Genomic DNA, 14,391 nt, shown 5'->3' with positions numbered 1-14,391 from the left:
TCTCTCACGTTCAACCTACATATTCAGTCTGTAACTGAATCCCGTCAGTTCTGCTTTCACAACATCATTAAAGTCCCCCTTTTTCCTCCATCCAAACTGCTACCACATTCTTTTTTAAATGGTATTTTTCAAGAGCCGATTACGTGCCAGGCACTGTTGTAAGCACTGGGGTAGGTGAAAGATAATGGTGTTGGGCACAATCTCCGTCCCACATTAGGAATCAGGACCGTGAGCTCTTTTTACATATGAGGTAACAAGCACGGAGAAGTGAAGTGTCTTGCCCAAGGTCACGTAGCAGACGAGAGACAGATCTGGAATTCGAACCCAGGTCCTTCTGATTCCCAGGCTCGTACTCTGTCCACTGGGCCATGCTGCTTTCAGCTTTCCCCCACATCTTTATCTCCGGCATTAAGCAGGGCACATCATCATCATCTTCAGCTGCCATTTGGAGGCCCGCCCATAATAGCCTAGTAGCCGTAAATATATATCATTTACCCGAGTATCTGAACCAGGCCCCACCGATGGTGAAATTGATCTTTGTTTTTGGGTGACCGACACCGTCCGTCCACATCGTGCTCACGGAAAGGTCGTCCCTCCTGCCGCGTTGCTTAATATTTGCAGTGCCGGGTGTTATTTTCTCTTTTGCCTCATTTTCTCTTGTTTCTGGCCAAGGTTTTGTTTGCAGAGAGCCGCTCCTGATTTGGGCTCAGTAGGCCAGGCTGATCTGTCCACTGAGGAGAATTCCCCGTTTTCAGCTGAGGCTTTGCTGTTACATTAATATGTCTGTTTATTGTTATATTGAACCCTCCCAAGCACTTAGTACAGTGCTCTGCACAGTTTAAGCAGTCAATAAATACGATCGACTGACTGCGGATGGCCCCCACCTTGCTCCAAGTAGAAGCAAGATAACCCTGGGAGTCAGAAGGTCATAGGTTCTAATCCCGGCTCTACCACTTGCCTGTGCCTTTGGCAAGTCACTTCACTTCTGTGCCTCAGTTACCTCATCTGTAAGATGGGGATTGAGACTGTGAGCCCCATGCGGGACAGAGACTGTGTCCAACACAATTTGCTTGTTTTAATAATAATAATGATGGTATTTAAGTGCTTACTATATGCCAAACACTGTTCTAAGCGCTGCCCCAGTCTTAGTACAGTGCTGGGCACATAGTAAGTGCATAACAAATACCACCATTATTGTTATTATTATTACTCGCCTTCTCCAAGTTGACTTACTGTGTTACCAGCCTTCCCAGGGGGTCTCCCTGCATACATCCTCCCCCTTTTCCAGTCCACCCATCACTCAGCTACCCAGTTTATTTTCTAAAGCATCATTTGGTGCATGCCCGTCTCCCCCCTCTAGACTGGTAAATTCACTGTGGCCACGGAACATGTCTAGCAACTCTTGTACTCTCCCAAACGCTTGCTGCAGTGCTCTGCACACCTCTCCTCTCCTTCCCCTCCCCACATCACCTGTATATATGTCTGTACAGATTCATTACTCTATTTTATTTGCACATATTTACGGTTCTATTTATTTTGTTAATGATGTGCATTTAGCTTTAATTCTGTTTATTCTGATGACTTGACACCTGTCCACATGTTTTGTTGTCTGTCTCCCCTTTCTAGCCTGTGAGCCCGTTGTTGGGTAGGGACCGTCTCTATATGTTGCCGACTTGTACTTCCCAAGCGCTTAGTCCAGTGCTCTGCACACAGTAAGCGCTCAATAAATACGAATGAATGAATGAATGAAGTTCTCAGTAAATACCATTGATGAGGAGGAGGGTGATGATTGTCTCCCCACTCCACACCAACATTCAGTGGCTATCCATTTTGTCAGCTGAGACTCTATTAATCTTAAAACGCTATATCAGCTCTTTTCCTTGTACTCCACTCTCTTCTCCCCCTTCACTCTAGCTCACACTCCTCATTCCTCTCATGTACCTATTTCTCATCTTTCTCACGTCCGGCCCGTGGCTCACTCCCTTCCTCCAGCCAGGAAACCTCTCTCCCTTCAAATCCGTCACACCACAACCCTCCCCATCTTCGAAGGCTTTCTGAAATCCCTCTTTCGCCGATTAATTTTTCTTCTCCTGAGGACATATCCTCCTGACAACCACCTCAGCCCCTCTGTGCCATCTGGGTACTAGGCACTCCCAACCACCTGTAGCACTCAATCAATGATACTGAGCACTTACTTTGTGCAGAGCACTGTACTAAACAGTACAACAGAATGAGCAGACACGGTCCCCGCCCATAATGAGCTTACAGTCTAGAGGGGGAGATAGACAGTGACTTTGGGCAAGTCACTTCACTTCTCTGTGCCTCAGTGACCTCATCTGTAAAATGGGGGTTAAGACTGTGAGCCCCCCATGGGACAACCTGATCTCCTTGTAACCTCCCCAGCGCTTAGAACAGTGCTTTGTACATAGTAAGTGCTTAATAAATGCCATCATCATTATTATTAATAAGAATCGATAAGTAATTCCCAAGTACACGGAGAGGGGTCAGCCTGTGGACTGTCCACAGAAGTTCTGCGAGCTGTACAGAAGAGAAGCAGCCTGATCTCCTTGTAACCTCCCCAGCGCTTAGAACAGTGCTTTGTACATAGTAAGTGCTTAATAAATGCCATCATCATTATTATTAATAAGAATCGATAAGTAATTCCCAAGTACACGGAGAGGGGTCAGCCTGTGGACTGTCCACAGAAGTTCTGCGAGCTGTACAGAAGAGAAGCAGCCTGATCTCCTTGTAACCTCCCCAGCGCTTAGAACAGTGCTTTGTACATAGTAAGTGCCTAATAAATGCCATCATCATTATTATTAATAAGAATCGATAAGTAATTCCCAAGTACACGGAGAGGGGTCAGCCTGTGGACCGTCCACAGAAGTTCTGCGAGCTGTACAGAAGAGAAGCGGCGTGGCTTAGTGGAAAGAGCCCGGGCTTGGGCGTCAGAGGTCGTGGGTTCTAATCCCGGCTCCGCCACTTGTCATCTAAGTGACTTTGGGCAAGCCACTTAACTTCCCTCATCTGGGGCTGTGAGTCCCACGTGGGACAAGCTGATTACCTTGTATCTACCCCAGCGCTCAGAACAGTGCGTGGCACATCGTAAGCGCTTAACAGATACCATCATCACCATCACGGCCTTACGGTGGCCTCGGTCTGCTGCAGATCAGGGCCTCCGGGAGGGTCAGGGGGCTTCTGTGAAGGTGACCGGCACTGATTTGAGCAGCGTTGATATGACCACTGGCCCTTTCGGTCCTTCCGAGCCTGCAGCGGCTCACTAAGACCTTGGATGCCCATGTGGCCTCTGTCGGGCCTGGGCAGAGGGCTCCCCCTGCTGGACCATTCCCTCTTAATAATAATGATGGCATTTATTAATATTAATAATAATAATAATAATAGCATTTATTAAGTACTTACTATGCGCAAAGTGCTGTTCTAAGCGCTGGGGAAGTTACAAGGCGATCAGGTTGTCCCACGGGGGGCCCGCAGTCCTCATCCCCATTTTACAGATGAGGGAACCGAGGCACAGGGAAGTGAAGTGACTTGCCCAAAGTCACACAGCTAAGTGGCAGAGCCGGGATTTGAACCCATGACCTCTGACTCCAAAGCCCGCGCTGTTTCTACTGAGCCACGCTGCTCCTTCTAGACTGTGAGCCCACTGTTGGGTAGGGACCGTCTCTTTATGTTGCCGACTTGTACTTCCCAAGCACTTAGTACAGTGCTCTGCACACAGTAAGCGCTCAGTAAATACGATTGATTGATTGATTCTCTGCTTCTCTCTTGCCTTAGAATGCTGACCCTAGGGCCCCAGGCCCCTAGTCCCTGGTGCTCTTTAATCCCCTCCTGGTACAAAGAGAGGAGGGTTTTCTGGGATCCTCAAGTGTAATAATAATGATAATTTTGGTTTTTAAGTGCTTACTACGTGCCAGGCACTGTACTAAGTGCTGGGGTGGACTCAAGCAAATTGGGTTGGACACAGTCCCTGTCCCTCATGGGGCTCGCAGTCCCCATTTTACAGATGAGGTAACCGAGGCACAGTGAAGTGATTTGCCCAAGGTCACACTGCAGACAAGTGGCAGGGCCAGGATTAGAACACAGATCCTTCTGACTCGCAGGCCCTATCCACTAGGTCACGCGAGCATTAGAGTGAGGAGGCCCTTTTTTGTGGTATTTGTTAAGCACTCACTGAGTGTCAGGCACTGTAATAATAATGATGGCATTTATTAAGCGCTTACTATGTGCAAAGCACTGTTCTAAGCGCTGGGGAGGTTACAGGGTGATCAAGTTGTCCCACGGGGGGCTCACAGTCTTAATCCCCATTTTACAGATGAAGTGACTGAGGCACAGAGAAGTGAAGTGACTTGCCCAAAGTCACACAGCTGACAATTGGTGGAGTCAGGATTCAAACCTATGACCTCGGACTCCATAGCCCAGGCTCTGAAGCGCTGGGTTCGTTAGAAGCTAATCCAGTGGGATACTCTCCACGTCCCATATAGGGCTCACAGTTTTCATCCCCATTTTACAGCTAAGGTAACCGAGGCCCAGAGAAGTGAAGTGACTGGCCCAAGGAAGCACAGCGGACAAGTGGTGGGGGCGAGATTAGAACTCAGGTCCTTCCGACTCCCAGGCTCCATCCACCAGGCCAGGCAGCTCCCACCGATGAGACAGACATCTCCCCCTCATCCCCCTCTCCATCCCCCCATCTTACCTCCCTCCCTTCCCCACAGCACCTGTATATATGTATATATGTTTGTACATATTTTTTTTACTCTATTTATTTATTTAATTTATTTGTACATATCTATTCTATTTATTTTATTTTGTTAGTATGTTTGGTCTCTGTCTCCGCCTTTTAGACTGTGAGCCCACTGTTGGGTAGGGACTGTCTCTATATGTTACCAATTTGTACTTCCCAAGCGCTTAGTACAGTGCTCTGCACATAGTGAGCGCTCAATAAATACGATTGATGATGATGATGATGACAGACATGGCTGTCGTCAGGAGCTTAGCGGCCTCGGGCCCTTTCTGTCCAAGACGAAGCAGCAGTTTTTTAAACCAGTTCCGGAGCCTCCCTTAGAGGGGGTGACTAGTCAGAGCAGCCGGACCGAAGTTTCCTCCGAACAGGCGAGGAGCCGCCGGGCTGGAATATTTGGTGGATTTGGGTGAGAGGTCTGAAGCCTTCTCACCCCTTCCTCAAATTTGGTCTCTTCAAAAAGGTCCTGAGTCAGGAAGAAAGCCTCACTCTGCCCTCCCTTGAAAGCCCCCTGTATCAGGTATCCACCACCTAGAAGGCACAGAGACTGTGTGGCTCTGGGCCGAACCTAGAATTATTATTATTTTTAATGGTATTATAATAATAATAGCATTTATTAAGCGCTTACCATGTGCCAAGCACTGTTCTAAGCGCTGGGGAGGTTACAAGGTGATCAGGCTGTCCCACTGGGGGCTCACAGTCTTCCTCCTCATTTTACAGATGAGGGAACTGAGGCCCAGAGAAGTGACTTGCCCAGAGTCACCCAGCTGGCAGTTGGAGGAGCCGGGATTTGAACCCATGACCTCTGACTCCAAAGCCCGGGCTCTTTCCACGGAGCCACGCTGCTTCTCATGAAGCAGGGCTGTTACGTGCGTAGCCCTGCTCCAAGCACCAGGGTGATCAGTTCAGACAAACAAGAGGTTATCAGGTTGGACTCATTCCCTATCCCACGTGGGTAGGAGGGAGAACAGGTGTTTCATCCCCATTTTGTCTTGCCTTTAGCCGAGTTGTTTCTGATCCATAGCGACATCACGGACACATCTCTCCCAGAACGCCCCACTCTCCATCCGCAGTCGTTCCGGTAGCGCGTTCAGAGAGTTTTCTTGGTAAAAATCTGGAGGTGGTTTACCACCGCCGCCTTTCGCGCCGTAAACTGGAGTCTCTGCCCTCAATTCTCTCCCATGCCTCTGCTGCCCGGCACGGGTGAGTTTTGACTTGTAGCAGATCGCCGGCCACTCGTTAGCCACCGCCCAAGCTAGGAACGGAATGGGTAGGCCACTGCTTGAGTCTCCCTCCCATAGCCGAGGCCTGTAGAGGACTGGAAACTCTCCAGGCGCGACCGAGAGGGGATCCCCATTTTCCAGATGAGGTAACGGAGGGCCAGGGAAGTGACTTGCCCAAGGGTCACGAGTGGCGGAGCCAGGATTAGAACCCAGGTCCTCCGGGCTCTTTCCACTAGGCCACGTTGGTTAAGCCCCGTCCGCACTCCGACTTGGATGAGAGCTGGAGAAACATCCTCCCCGGGGGGGAGAGGGATGGGAGCGGGCAGAGCGGCCCGAGACTGAAAGGCCTCAAGGGCAGGGATCGGGTCTGCCAACTCCGTTGGAACCGACTCTCCCCGAGTGCTTAGCACGCACGGCGCTTAGCGCACAGTCAGCACCGAGGAAACACCTGGGACCGATGGGCAGAGAAGTCGCTCAGATCCGCGGGAAGTTCACCAAGTTGCTCGAGGAGGTTGCAGGAGCCGGGGGAGACGTGGAAGTCTGGCTGGAGGGTAGTGAAAAGTCGAGGTAAATCAATCAATCAATCAATCGTATTTATTGAGCGCTTACTGTGTGCAAAGCACTGTACTAAGCGCTTGGGAAGTACAAGTTAAGAGGTTGGTGTGTGAGCACCCCCCAGATATCCAGGGTGAGGGCTGTTTGAACCTCTCCTTATGTATACCTTCAGGCAACCTCAGGAAACCTTGTCTCCCCCTTTTAGACTGTGAGCCCACTGTTGGGTAGGGACTGGCTCTATATGTTGCCAATTTGTACTTCCCAAGCGCTTAGTACAGTGCTCTGCACACAGTAAGCGCTCAATAAATACGGCTGATGATGATGAAACAGGGGACTGATTTCACGAACCTGGGAGTCAGACGGACCAGGGTTCTGATCCCGGCTCTGCCACCCAGCGGCGTGTGGCCTGGGGCAAGTCACTTCACTTCTCTGTGCCTCAGTTCCCTCATCTATAAAATGGGGATGAAGACCGTGAGCCCCACGTGGGACCGGGATGGTGCCCAATATGATTACCTGGTGTCTACCCCGCTGCTTAGTACAGTGCCTGACAAACAGGAAGTCCTTAACTCTGTACTAAGCGCTTGGGAAATGCAAGTCGGCAATATATATCCCCCTCGTCCCCCTCTCCATCCCCCCATCTTACCTCCTTCCCTTCCCCACTGCACCTGTATATATGTTTGTACATATTTATTACTCTATTTTACTTGTACATATCTATTCTATTTATTTTATTTTGTTAGTATATTTGGTTTTATTCTCTGTCCCCCCCCTTTTAGACTGTGAGCCCACTGTTGGGTAGGGACTGTCTCTATATGTTGCCGACCTGTACTTCCCAAGCGCTTAGTACAGTGCTCTACACACAGTAAGTGCTCAATAAATGTGATTGATTATGTACATATTTATTACTCTATTTTACTTGTACATATCTATTCTATTTATTTTATTTTGTTAGTATGTTTGGTTTTGTTCTCTGTCCCCCCCCCCCCCCCCCCCCCACCTTTTAGACTGTGAGCCCACTGTTGGGTAGGGACTGTCTCTATATGTTGCCGACTTGTACTTCCCAAGCGCTTAGTACAGTGCTGTACACACAGTAAGTGCTCAATAAATGTGATTGATTAACAAATAACACAATTATTATTTTGTGCAGAGCACTGTACTAAGTGCCTGGGAGAGTACAGTGTAACAGTTTCACAGAGTTGGAAGACACATTCCCTGCCCACCAGGAACTTACAGTCGAGGGGAATAAATACCATTGATTGATTGATATCTCTCTCTCTCTTTCTCCCTGTCTGTGTGTCTGTCCGGGCAGGAGGAGATGACCGCCGGGTTCTTCTGTGGCACATGGAACAAGCCATCCACTCCAAGGTGAAGCCCATCCAGCTGAAAGGAGAGCATCATTCAAACATCTTCTGCCTGGCCTTCAACAGCGGAAACACCAAGGTGTTCTCCGGAGGTGAGCGGCGGCGGGGAGACGCTGCTTCCCGGGAAGCCGTCCGGCGTCCGGCCTCCGGCCGGGAAGCTCACAGCAGGTTTCCCTGGGTGTGGGGGGGTCTCGTGTCCAGATCCAGATTACCAGCCCCTCGTCACCTGGCTCCTGAACGGGCGGGCTTTCGTGCAGAGAAGCAGCCCAGCGTCGCGGCTAGAGCCCAGGCCGGGGAATCAGAAGGTCATCGGTTCTGGTGCCGGCTCTGCCGCTTGCCTGCTGAGTGACCTTGGCCAAGTCACTTCACTTCTCTGGGCCTCATTTCCCTCGTCTGTCAAATGGGGATTGAGGCTGTGTGACCCACATGGCCCACATTTGCTTGTATCCACCCTAGCTCTTAGTACAGTGCTTGGCACATAGTAAGCACTTAACAAATACCAGTTATTATTATTATTATTAGACGCCTGGCTTCCGATCTTGAGCTGGAAGAACTTCGGATGAGTGGGTGAAGGGGGACAGTGGGCAGAGCTGCGTTATCACCTATTGACTCCTGCTTTCCTTCCCTCCTTTCCTCTTCTCCCGCTCCCTTCTGCCTCACTCTGACTTGCCCCCAAGATTCATCTCCCCTCCCAGCCCCACAGCGCTTACGTACCTATCTAAAATTTATTTATTTATCTGTCTCCCCCTCTAGCCATGTAAGCTCAGTGTGGGTGGGAAATGGGTCCGTCGTTGTACTCTCCCAAGTGCTTAGTTCAGTGCCCTGCGCACAGTAAGCGCTCAATAAATGCAATTGACTGACTGACTGCTTTTGTTTCCTCTTTAGGAAATGATGAGCAAGTTATCCTCCATGATGTTGAAAGGTAACTATGTTGGTCCTGTGTGGAGCTGGTTACGGTATTTTGTACGTCACTGGAGACAAGTCTCTCCTCCAGTCTGGGAAAAAAATAGCGACATGCTTTTGATTATTTGTGGGCTTGACTACGGCCTTTTTTTTTTTTAAGGAAGAAACCATTTTAAACAGTTCAGTTTCAGAATTTAGTTTTATTTCGATGAAGGGCTTAAGAATAATATTAACCATGACTCCGTTATTTGGGGGAGACCAGTATAGAGCCTCTTCTCCCCATGTCTCTGCCCCCTCCCTCACAACTTCAGTCAGTTGTATTTACTGAGCGCGTACTGTGAGCAGAGCACTGTACTAGTCGAAGCCTAGGGATTACAAGCAGTGTGGCCCAGTGGAAAGAGCACGGGCCTGGGGGTCAGAAGGACCTGGGTTCTAATCCCACCCCGCCACTTGTCCGCTGTATAGGACCTTGGGCAAGTCAAGCACTTCTCGGGGCCTCGGTTACCTCACCTGGAAAATGGGGATTAAGGCCGTGAGCCCTGTGTGGGACCGGGCTGGAGTCCAACCTGATTATCTTGTATCTATCTCGTTGCTTAGTACAGTGCCTGGCACATAGTTAAACGCTTCACAAATACCATAAGAAAATGGTCCTCCTGACAGTTGCACACAGCTGGCAGGGTCATTCCGTCTACAGTTCAGATGTCATTCAGCAATCCATCGTATTTGTCGAGTGCTTACTGTGTGCGATTCTGAGCCCGCCCACCACCGCGGATGATTGTATCCCAGGATCCAGAGGCTGCGGGATGGGGAAGCGTGAGATTCCTCGTCGTGACAGGGAGTTGCAAGCCAAAGGGAACTGCACGTTTCGAGTCCCCTCCTCTGCCAGATAAGGAGGTGGTTCACACCTGCACCCCAGGAAGTCTTCCTCCCGGAGTCCACAAGCACAAACATGATTCAGCTTGCTGAGGAGCTTTTTTTTTAAATGTCTTTTTTCTAATTTAGCTCAGATCATCATCATCAATTGTATTTATTGAGCGCTTACTGTGTGCAGAGCACTGTACTAAGCGCTTGGGAAGTACAAGTTGGCAACATATAGAGACAGTCAGATGGTGGACAAAGGGAATTAACAGGGAATACTGCTAGAATCCTGGGAGGTAGGAGTTCACCACTCTGGATTGGCTTTTGGTGGCGATCTACCCATATTTATTTACAAACCAGGACCAAGATCAACCATCCTTTATTTTTTTTTAAAGTGGTATTTGTTAAGCGCTTTTACTATGTTCCAGGCACTGTACTAAACGCTGGGGTTGATACAGGCTAATCAGGTCAGACACAGTCCCTCCCCGACACGGGGTTCACAGTCTTAATCCCCATTTTGCAGATGAGGTAACTGAGGCAGAGAGAAAGTGAAGTGACTTGCACAAGGCAAGAGAAGCAGCATGGGCTAGAGAAGCAGCGTGGCTCAGTGGAAAGAGCCCAGTCTCTGGAGTCAGAGGTCATGGGTTCAAATCCTGGCTCCGCCAATTGTCAGCTGGGCAAGTCACTTAACTTCTCTGGGCCTCAGTTACCTCATCTGTAAAATGGGGATTAAGACTGTGAGCCCCCCGTAGGACAACCTGTTCACCTTGTAATCTCCCCAGTGCTTAGAACAGTGCTTTGCACATAGTAAGCGCTTAATAAATGTCATCATTAAAAAAGGCCACACAGCAGACCTGTGGCGGAGCCGGGATTCAAATGGGAATTAGCAGGGGTTAGTGTTAGAATCCCAGGAGGTTGGGTTCACCATTCCGGATCGACTCTGGATGGCCACCTGCCCATACATACCCATAAACCGGAACCAACCATCCTCTATTTTATTTGTTAAGTGCTTTCTGTGTGCCAGGAACTAAACTAAATGGTGGGGTAGAAACAACTCAATCAGGTTGGACACCGTTCCTGCCCCACACAGGGCTTACAGTCTTAATCCCCCTTTTACAGTTGAGGTAACTGAGGCACAGAGAACTGAAGTGACTCGCCGAAGATCCCGTAGCAGAGGGGTGTTGGAGTCGGGATTAGAACCCAGGTCCTTCTGACTCCCAGACGTATGCTCAATCCTCTTGGCCACACTGCTCATCAAGTATTTAAAAGTATTAAGGGACGGTCCGGATTTAGGAACACAGACAATCAGTGGTTTTTATTGAGTGCCTGCTATGTGCAAAGCACTTTACTAAGCGCTTGCACGAGTACAGTACAACAAAATTCCTCTCATGCTTCTATTAACGAGGCTGCTTGAGCCTTGACGGCGGATCAGCAATCCGGATTTAATTAGAAGCACAGTTGGAGAAATCGCCACCCAAAACCATTTGACTTCTCCGGGCCTCGGTCACCTCATCTGTCGAATGGGGATTAAGATCGTGAGCCCCGGGTGGGACAGGGACTACGTCCAGTCTGATTACTTTGAATCTGCCCCAGCGCTTAGAACAGTGCCTATCACACAGTAAGCGCAGAATAATTACCATAAAAAAAATCCTGGAGGAGAGATTTGTGGCATCTGGAGGTGTTTGGAGTCAACTGCTGGGTCATGCGATTAGAGCCAGGCTTGGCTGTTTGGGGAACCCTGAGAAACCAGAGTTTTCATTCATTCATTCATTCATTCAATCAATCGTATTTATTGAGCGCTTACTGTGTGCAGAGCACTGTACTAAGCACTTGGGAACTACAAATTGGGCAACATATAGAGACGACCTAAGCCAAAATTATTCCCAAATTAACAACCCCCCTCCCCACCCCCTCTGTAAAAGTGAGCAGGGAGTGCATCTGCTAATTCTTTTGTATTGTACTCTTCCAGCTGCTTAGTACAGTTCTCTGCACATGGTAAGCACTCGGTAAATACATCGCTCCCAGGCACTGTCTGGACTGTAAGCTTGTTGTGGGCAGGGAATGTGTCTGCTAATTCTGTTGTAGTGTACTTTCCCAAGTGCTTATTACTCTATTTATTACTCTATTTATTTATTTATTTATTTTACTTGTACCTATCTATTCTATTTTATTTTGTTAGTATGTTTGGTTTTGTCTCCCCCTTCTAGACTGTGAGCCCACTGTTGGGTAGGGACTGTCTCTATATGTTGCCAGCTTGTACTTCCCAAGCGCTTAGTACAGTGCTGTGCACACAGTAAGCGCTCAGTAAATACGATTGATTGATTGCTCTCCACCTAGTAATCTCTCAGTAAATGCCAGTGACTGATTGATTTTTATGCCAGGTAGAACTTAGAGGCAGAGAGGGAGAAACTTGGGTCAGAAGTGTTTCCGGCTGGATTTCCAAGGCCAGGAATCAGGCCCGCCCCTCCATGCTCTGCCAATTCCCAAAGGCCTAAACTCCTCTCGTGCTCTCCCACCTCCACCCCCAGATCTCAGCTCCCCCCTCCGCCCCCAAAATGGGACAGGGGGACTGGAACGTGCCACCGTATTGGCTGAATTCCCAATTTCAATCCCCCTCTCCGCCCCCTTGAAGAGGTAAGTGGGCAAGGCTTGGCCTGAGCCACTTCAGGAAAGGTCAGTGAAATTTTATGCTTTTATGGCCTAGTCCTGCCTAACTTTCGGTAACGTTTAAAAAAAAAAATAAGTCTATGTGCCCAGCAGGAGAGGAGAAAAATCTGTGTTTGTTTGGGTCTCTTTCTCTCTCTCTGTCTTTGGGGTTCTCTGCCGCTCTCCATCTCCCAGCAGCGAGACCTTGGATGTGTTTGCTCACGAAGACGCAGTGTACGGCCTTTCGGTGAGCCCGGTGAACGACAATGTGTTCGCCAGTTCGTCGGACGACGGTCGGGTCCTCATCTGGGACATCCGAGAGTCTCCCCACGGAGGTGAGGGCCGCGGGCCTAAAGGATCAGGATCTATCAACCGATCAGTCATACACCCCCAGGCCTAACAGAGAGAGCCCGGGCCCGGGAAATCAGAAGGACCTGGGTTCTGATCCCAACTGGTCTGCTGTGTGACCTTGTCCGAGTCCACTTCCACTTCTCCAGGCCTCAGTTCCATCATCTGGAAAATGGGGTTAAGACTGTGAGCCCCACGTTAGGACACAGGCTTTGTCCAACCTGATTAGCTTGTATCTCCTCCAGCGCTTAGAACAATGCCTGGCACATAGCGCTTAAGATCATCATAGCATTTAAATGCGCACTAAATGCCAAGCCCTGAACTAAGCAGCAGAGAATGTAAATCAATCAATGCTATTTATTGAGCGCTTACTATGTGAAGAGCACTGTAGTAAGCTCTTGGGAGAGCCCAGTCCAACAGATGAGCAGACACGTTGCCTGTAAAAGCTCTCCCTTGCCCCTCTCCACCGTCCTGCAGCCGGATCGGTGCCCAGCCCCAAGTACGTCGTTAGGAAAATGCGGCTCGGGGTGGAATAGTTGGGGTCCTGCGTGGCGAGTGAGCCGAGGGGGAACCCTGATGGCCCATGGGAACCAAAAGCAGGGGGCCGGGTCTCAGAAAGGAGGTGGTCCTGCTTGCCTCGGGTCACAGCAGCTGGGCCACGGTGTCCGGCACATCGTAAGAGCTTAACAAATACCATTAAAACAGAAAAGAACAGCCAAAAAACCCGGCAGAGACACAACCCGGTGTGTAGCAGAAAGAACAGCGGCAGCACGAACCAACTAATTGGCCATTTTTCCACAGAGCCCTTCTGCCTGGCAAACTACCCATCCGCTTTCCACAGCGTGATGTTCAACCCCGTGGAGCCGAGGTTACTGGCCACCGCCAACTCCAAGGAGGGCGTGGGACTCTGGGACATCCGGAAACCTCAGAGGTGAGGCAGTCAGTCACGCGCTCCACATCCGTGGGATGGTCGGCTTTGCCAACTCTCCTTTTCTCCACCCCAGGGCTCTCTGGGAGAGTCTTCCCTCTTGACTTCTCTTATCCGAGTCCCTGGGTTGGGGATGTGTCCTCCCTGAAGCCAGGGAGAGCTCCGTGTTCAAGGAACAGGTCCTTGCAAACGTATCTTTTTTTTTTTTGGTCCGCCTCCCATTTTCGATCATTGATTTTAGTCTCCTTATCCCCTGTCAGGTTGTAAACTCCTTGAGGGTAGCGATCCTGTCTAGGAAGTCAATTGCTCTCTCACTCTCTCTCGCTCTCTCTTTCTCTCTCGCTCTCTCTCTTGTACGTGCGCTTAGCACAGCGCTCTGCCCAGAGCTTGGATTCAGTCAAGTCTGGGGTTGGTTGAGTGAGTTGAGGGAGGAAGAATCTTTAATGATCAATCCATCCATCGGTGGTCTTTGTGTGTTTACTGTTTGCAGAGCACTATACTAAGAGCGTGGGAGAGTATACCATAATAATATAGCAGAGTCAGTAGATGCATTCCCTGCCCACAGCAAGCTTACAGTCCAGAGAGGGGAGAGTTCAGGATCCCAGTCCACCCATTCAGGTCTAAGCCACGTCCCCACCTGGTGCAGGGAGAGGTTACCTTAAATCAGCTGTGACCCCCACCTCCCTGCTCCTAATTACGGTAGCACTTAGAACAGTGCTTTGCACATAGTAAACTGCGCTTAACAAATGCTGATATTATTATTATTATTAATTATTAATTATGCTTACTCTATGCCAAGCACTTTTCTAAGCA

General features: G+C 49.5%; 1 protein-coding gene across 3 annotated transcripts in view; it reads left to right on the top strand.

Moving 5' to 3' along the window:
- DCAF5 (DDB1 and CUL4 associated factor 5) overlaps positions 1-14,391 on the top strand; it is a 119,640-nt gene that overhangs the window by 36,216 nt on the left and 69,033 nt on the right. For 2 of the 3 annotated variants that reach the window (XM_038765506.1, XM_038765507.1), the window contains exons 2-5: positions 7,844-7,987; positions 8,781-8,817; positions 12,498-12,637; positions 13,452-13,581. In XM_038765506.1, coding sequence (XP_038621434.1) covers positions 7,844-7,987; positions 8,781-8,817; positions 12,498-12,637; positions 13,452-13,581 — 451 coding nt within the window. The remainder of the gene's footprint in view (positions 1-7,843; positions 7,988-8,780; positions 8,818-12,497; positions 12,638-13,451; positions 13,582-14,391) is intronic. The other variant, XM_038765508.1, reaches the window with a different exon arrangement.

This window comes from Tachyglossus aculeatus, chromosome 23 (assembly GCF_015852505.1).
Source record: "Tachyglossus aculeatus isolate mTacAcu1 chromosome 23, mTacAcu1.pri, whole genome shotgun sequence".
In the NCBI taxonomy this organism is placed as follows: domain Eukaryota; kingdom Metazoa; phylum Chordata; class Mammalia; order Monotremata; family Tachyglossidae; genus Tachyglossus; species Tachyglossus aculeatus.
Note: the sequence above shows the minus strand (reverse complement) of the source record. Positions and strands in the feature narration are given on the sequence as shown.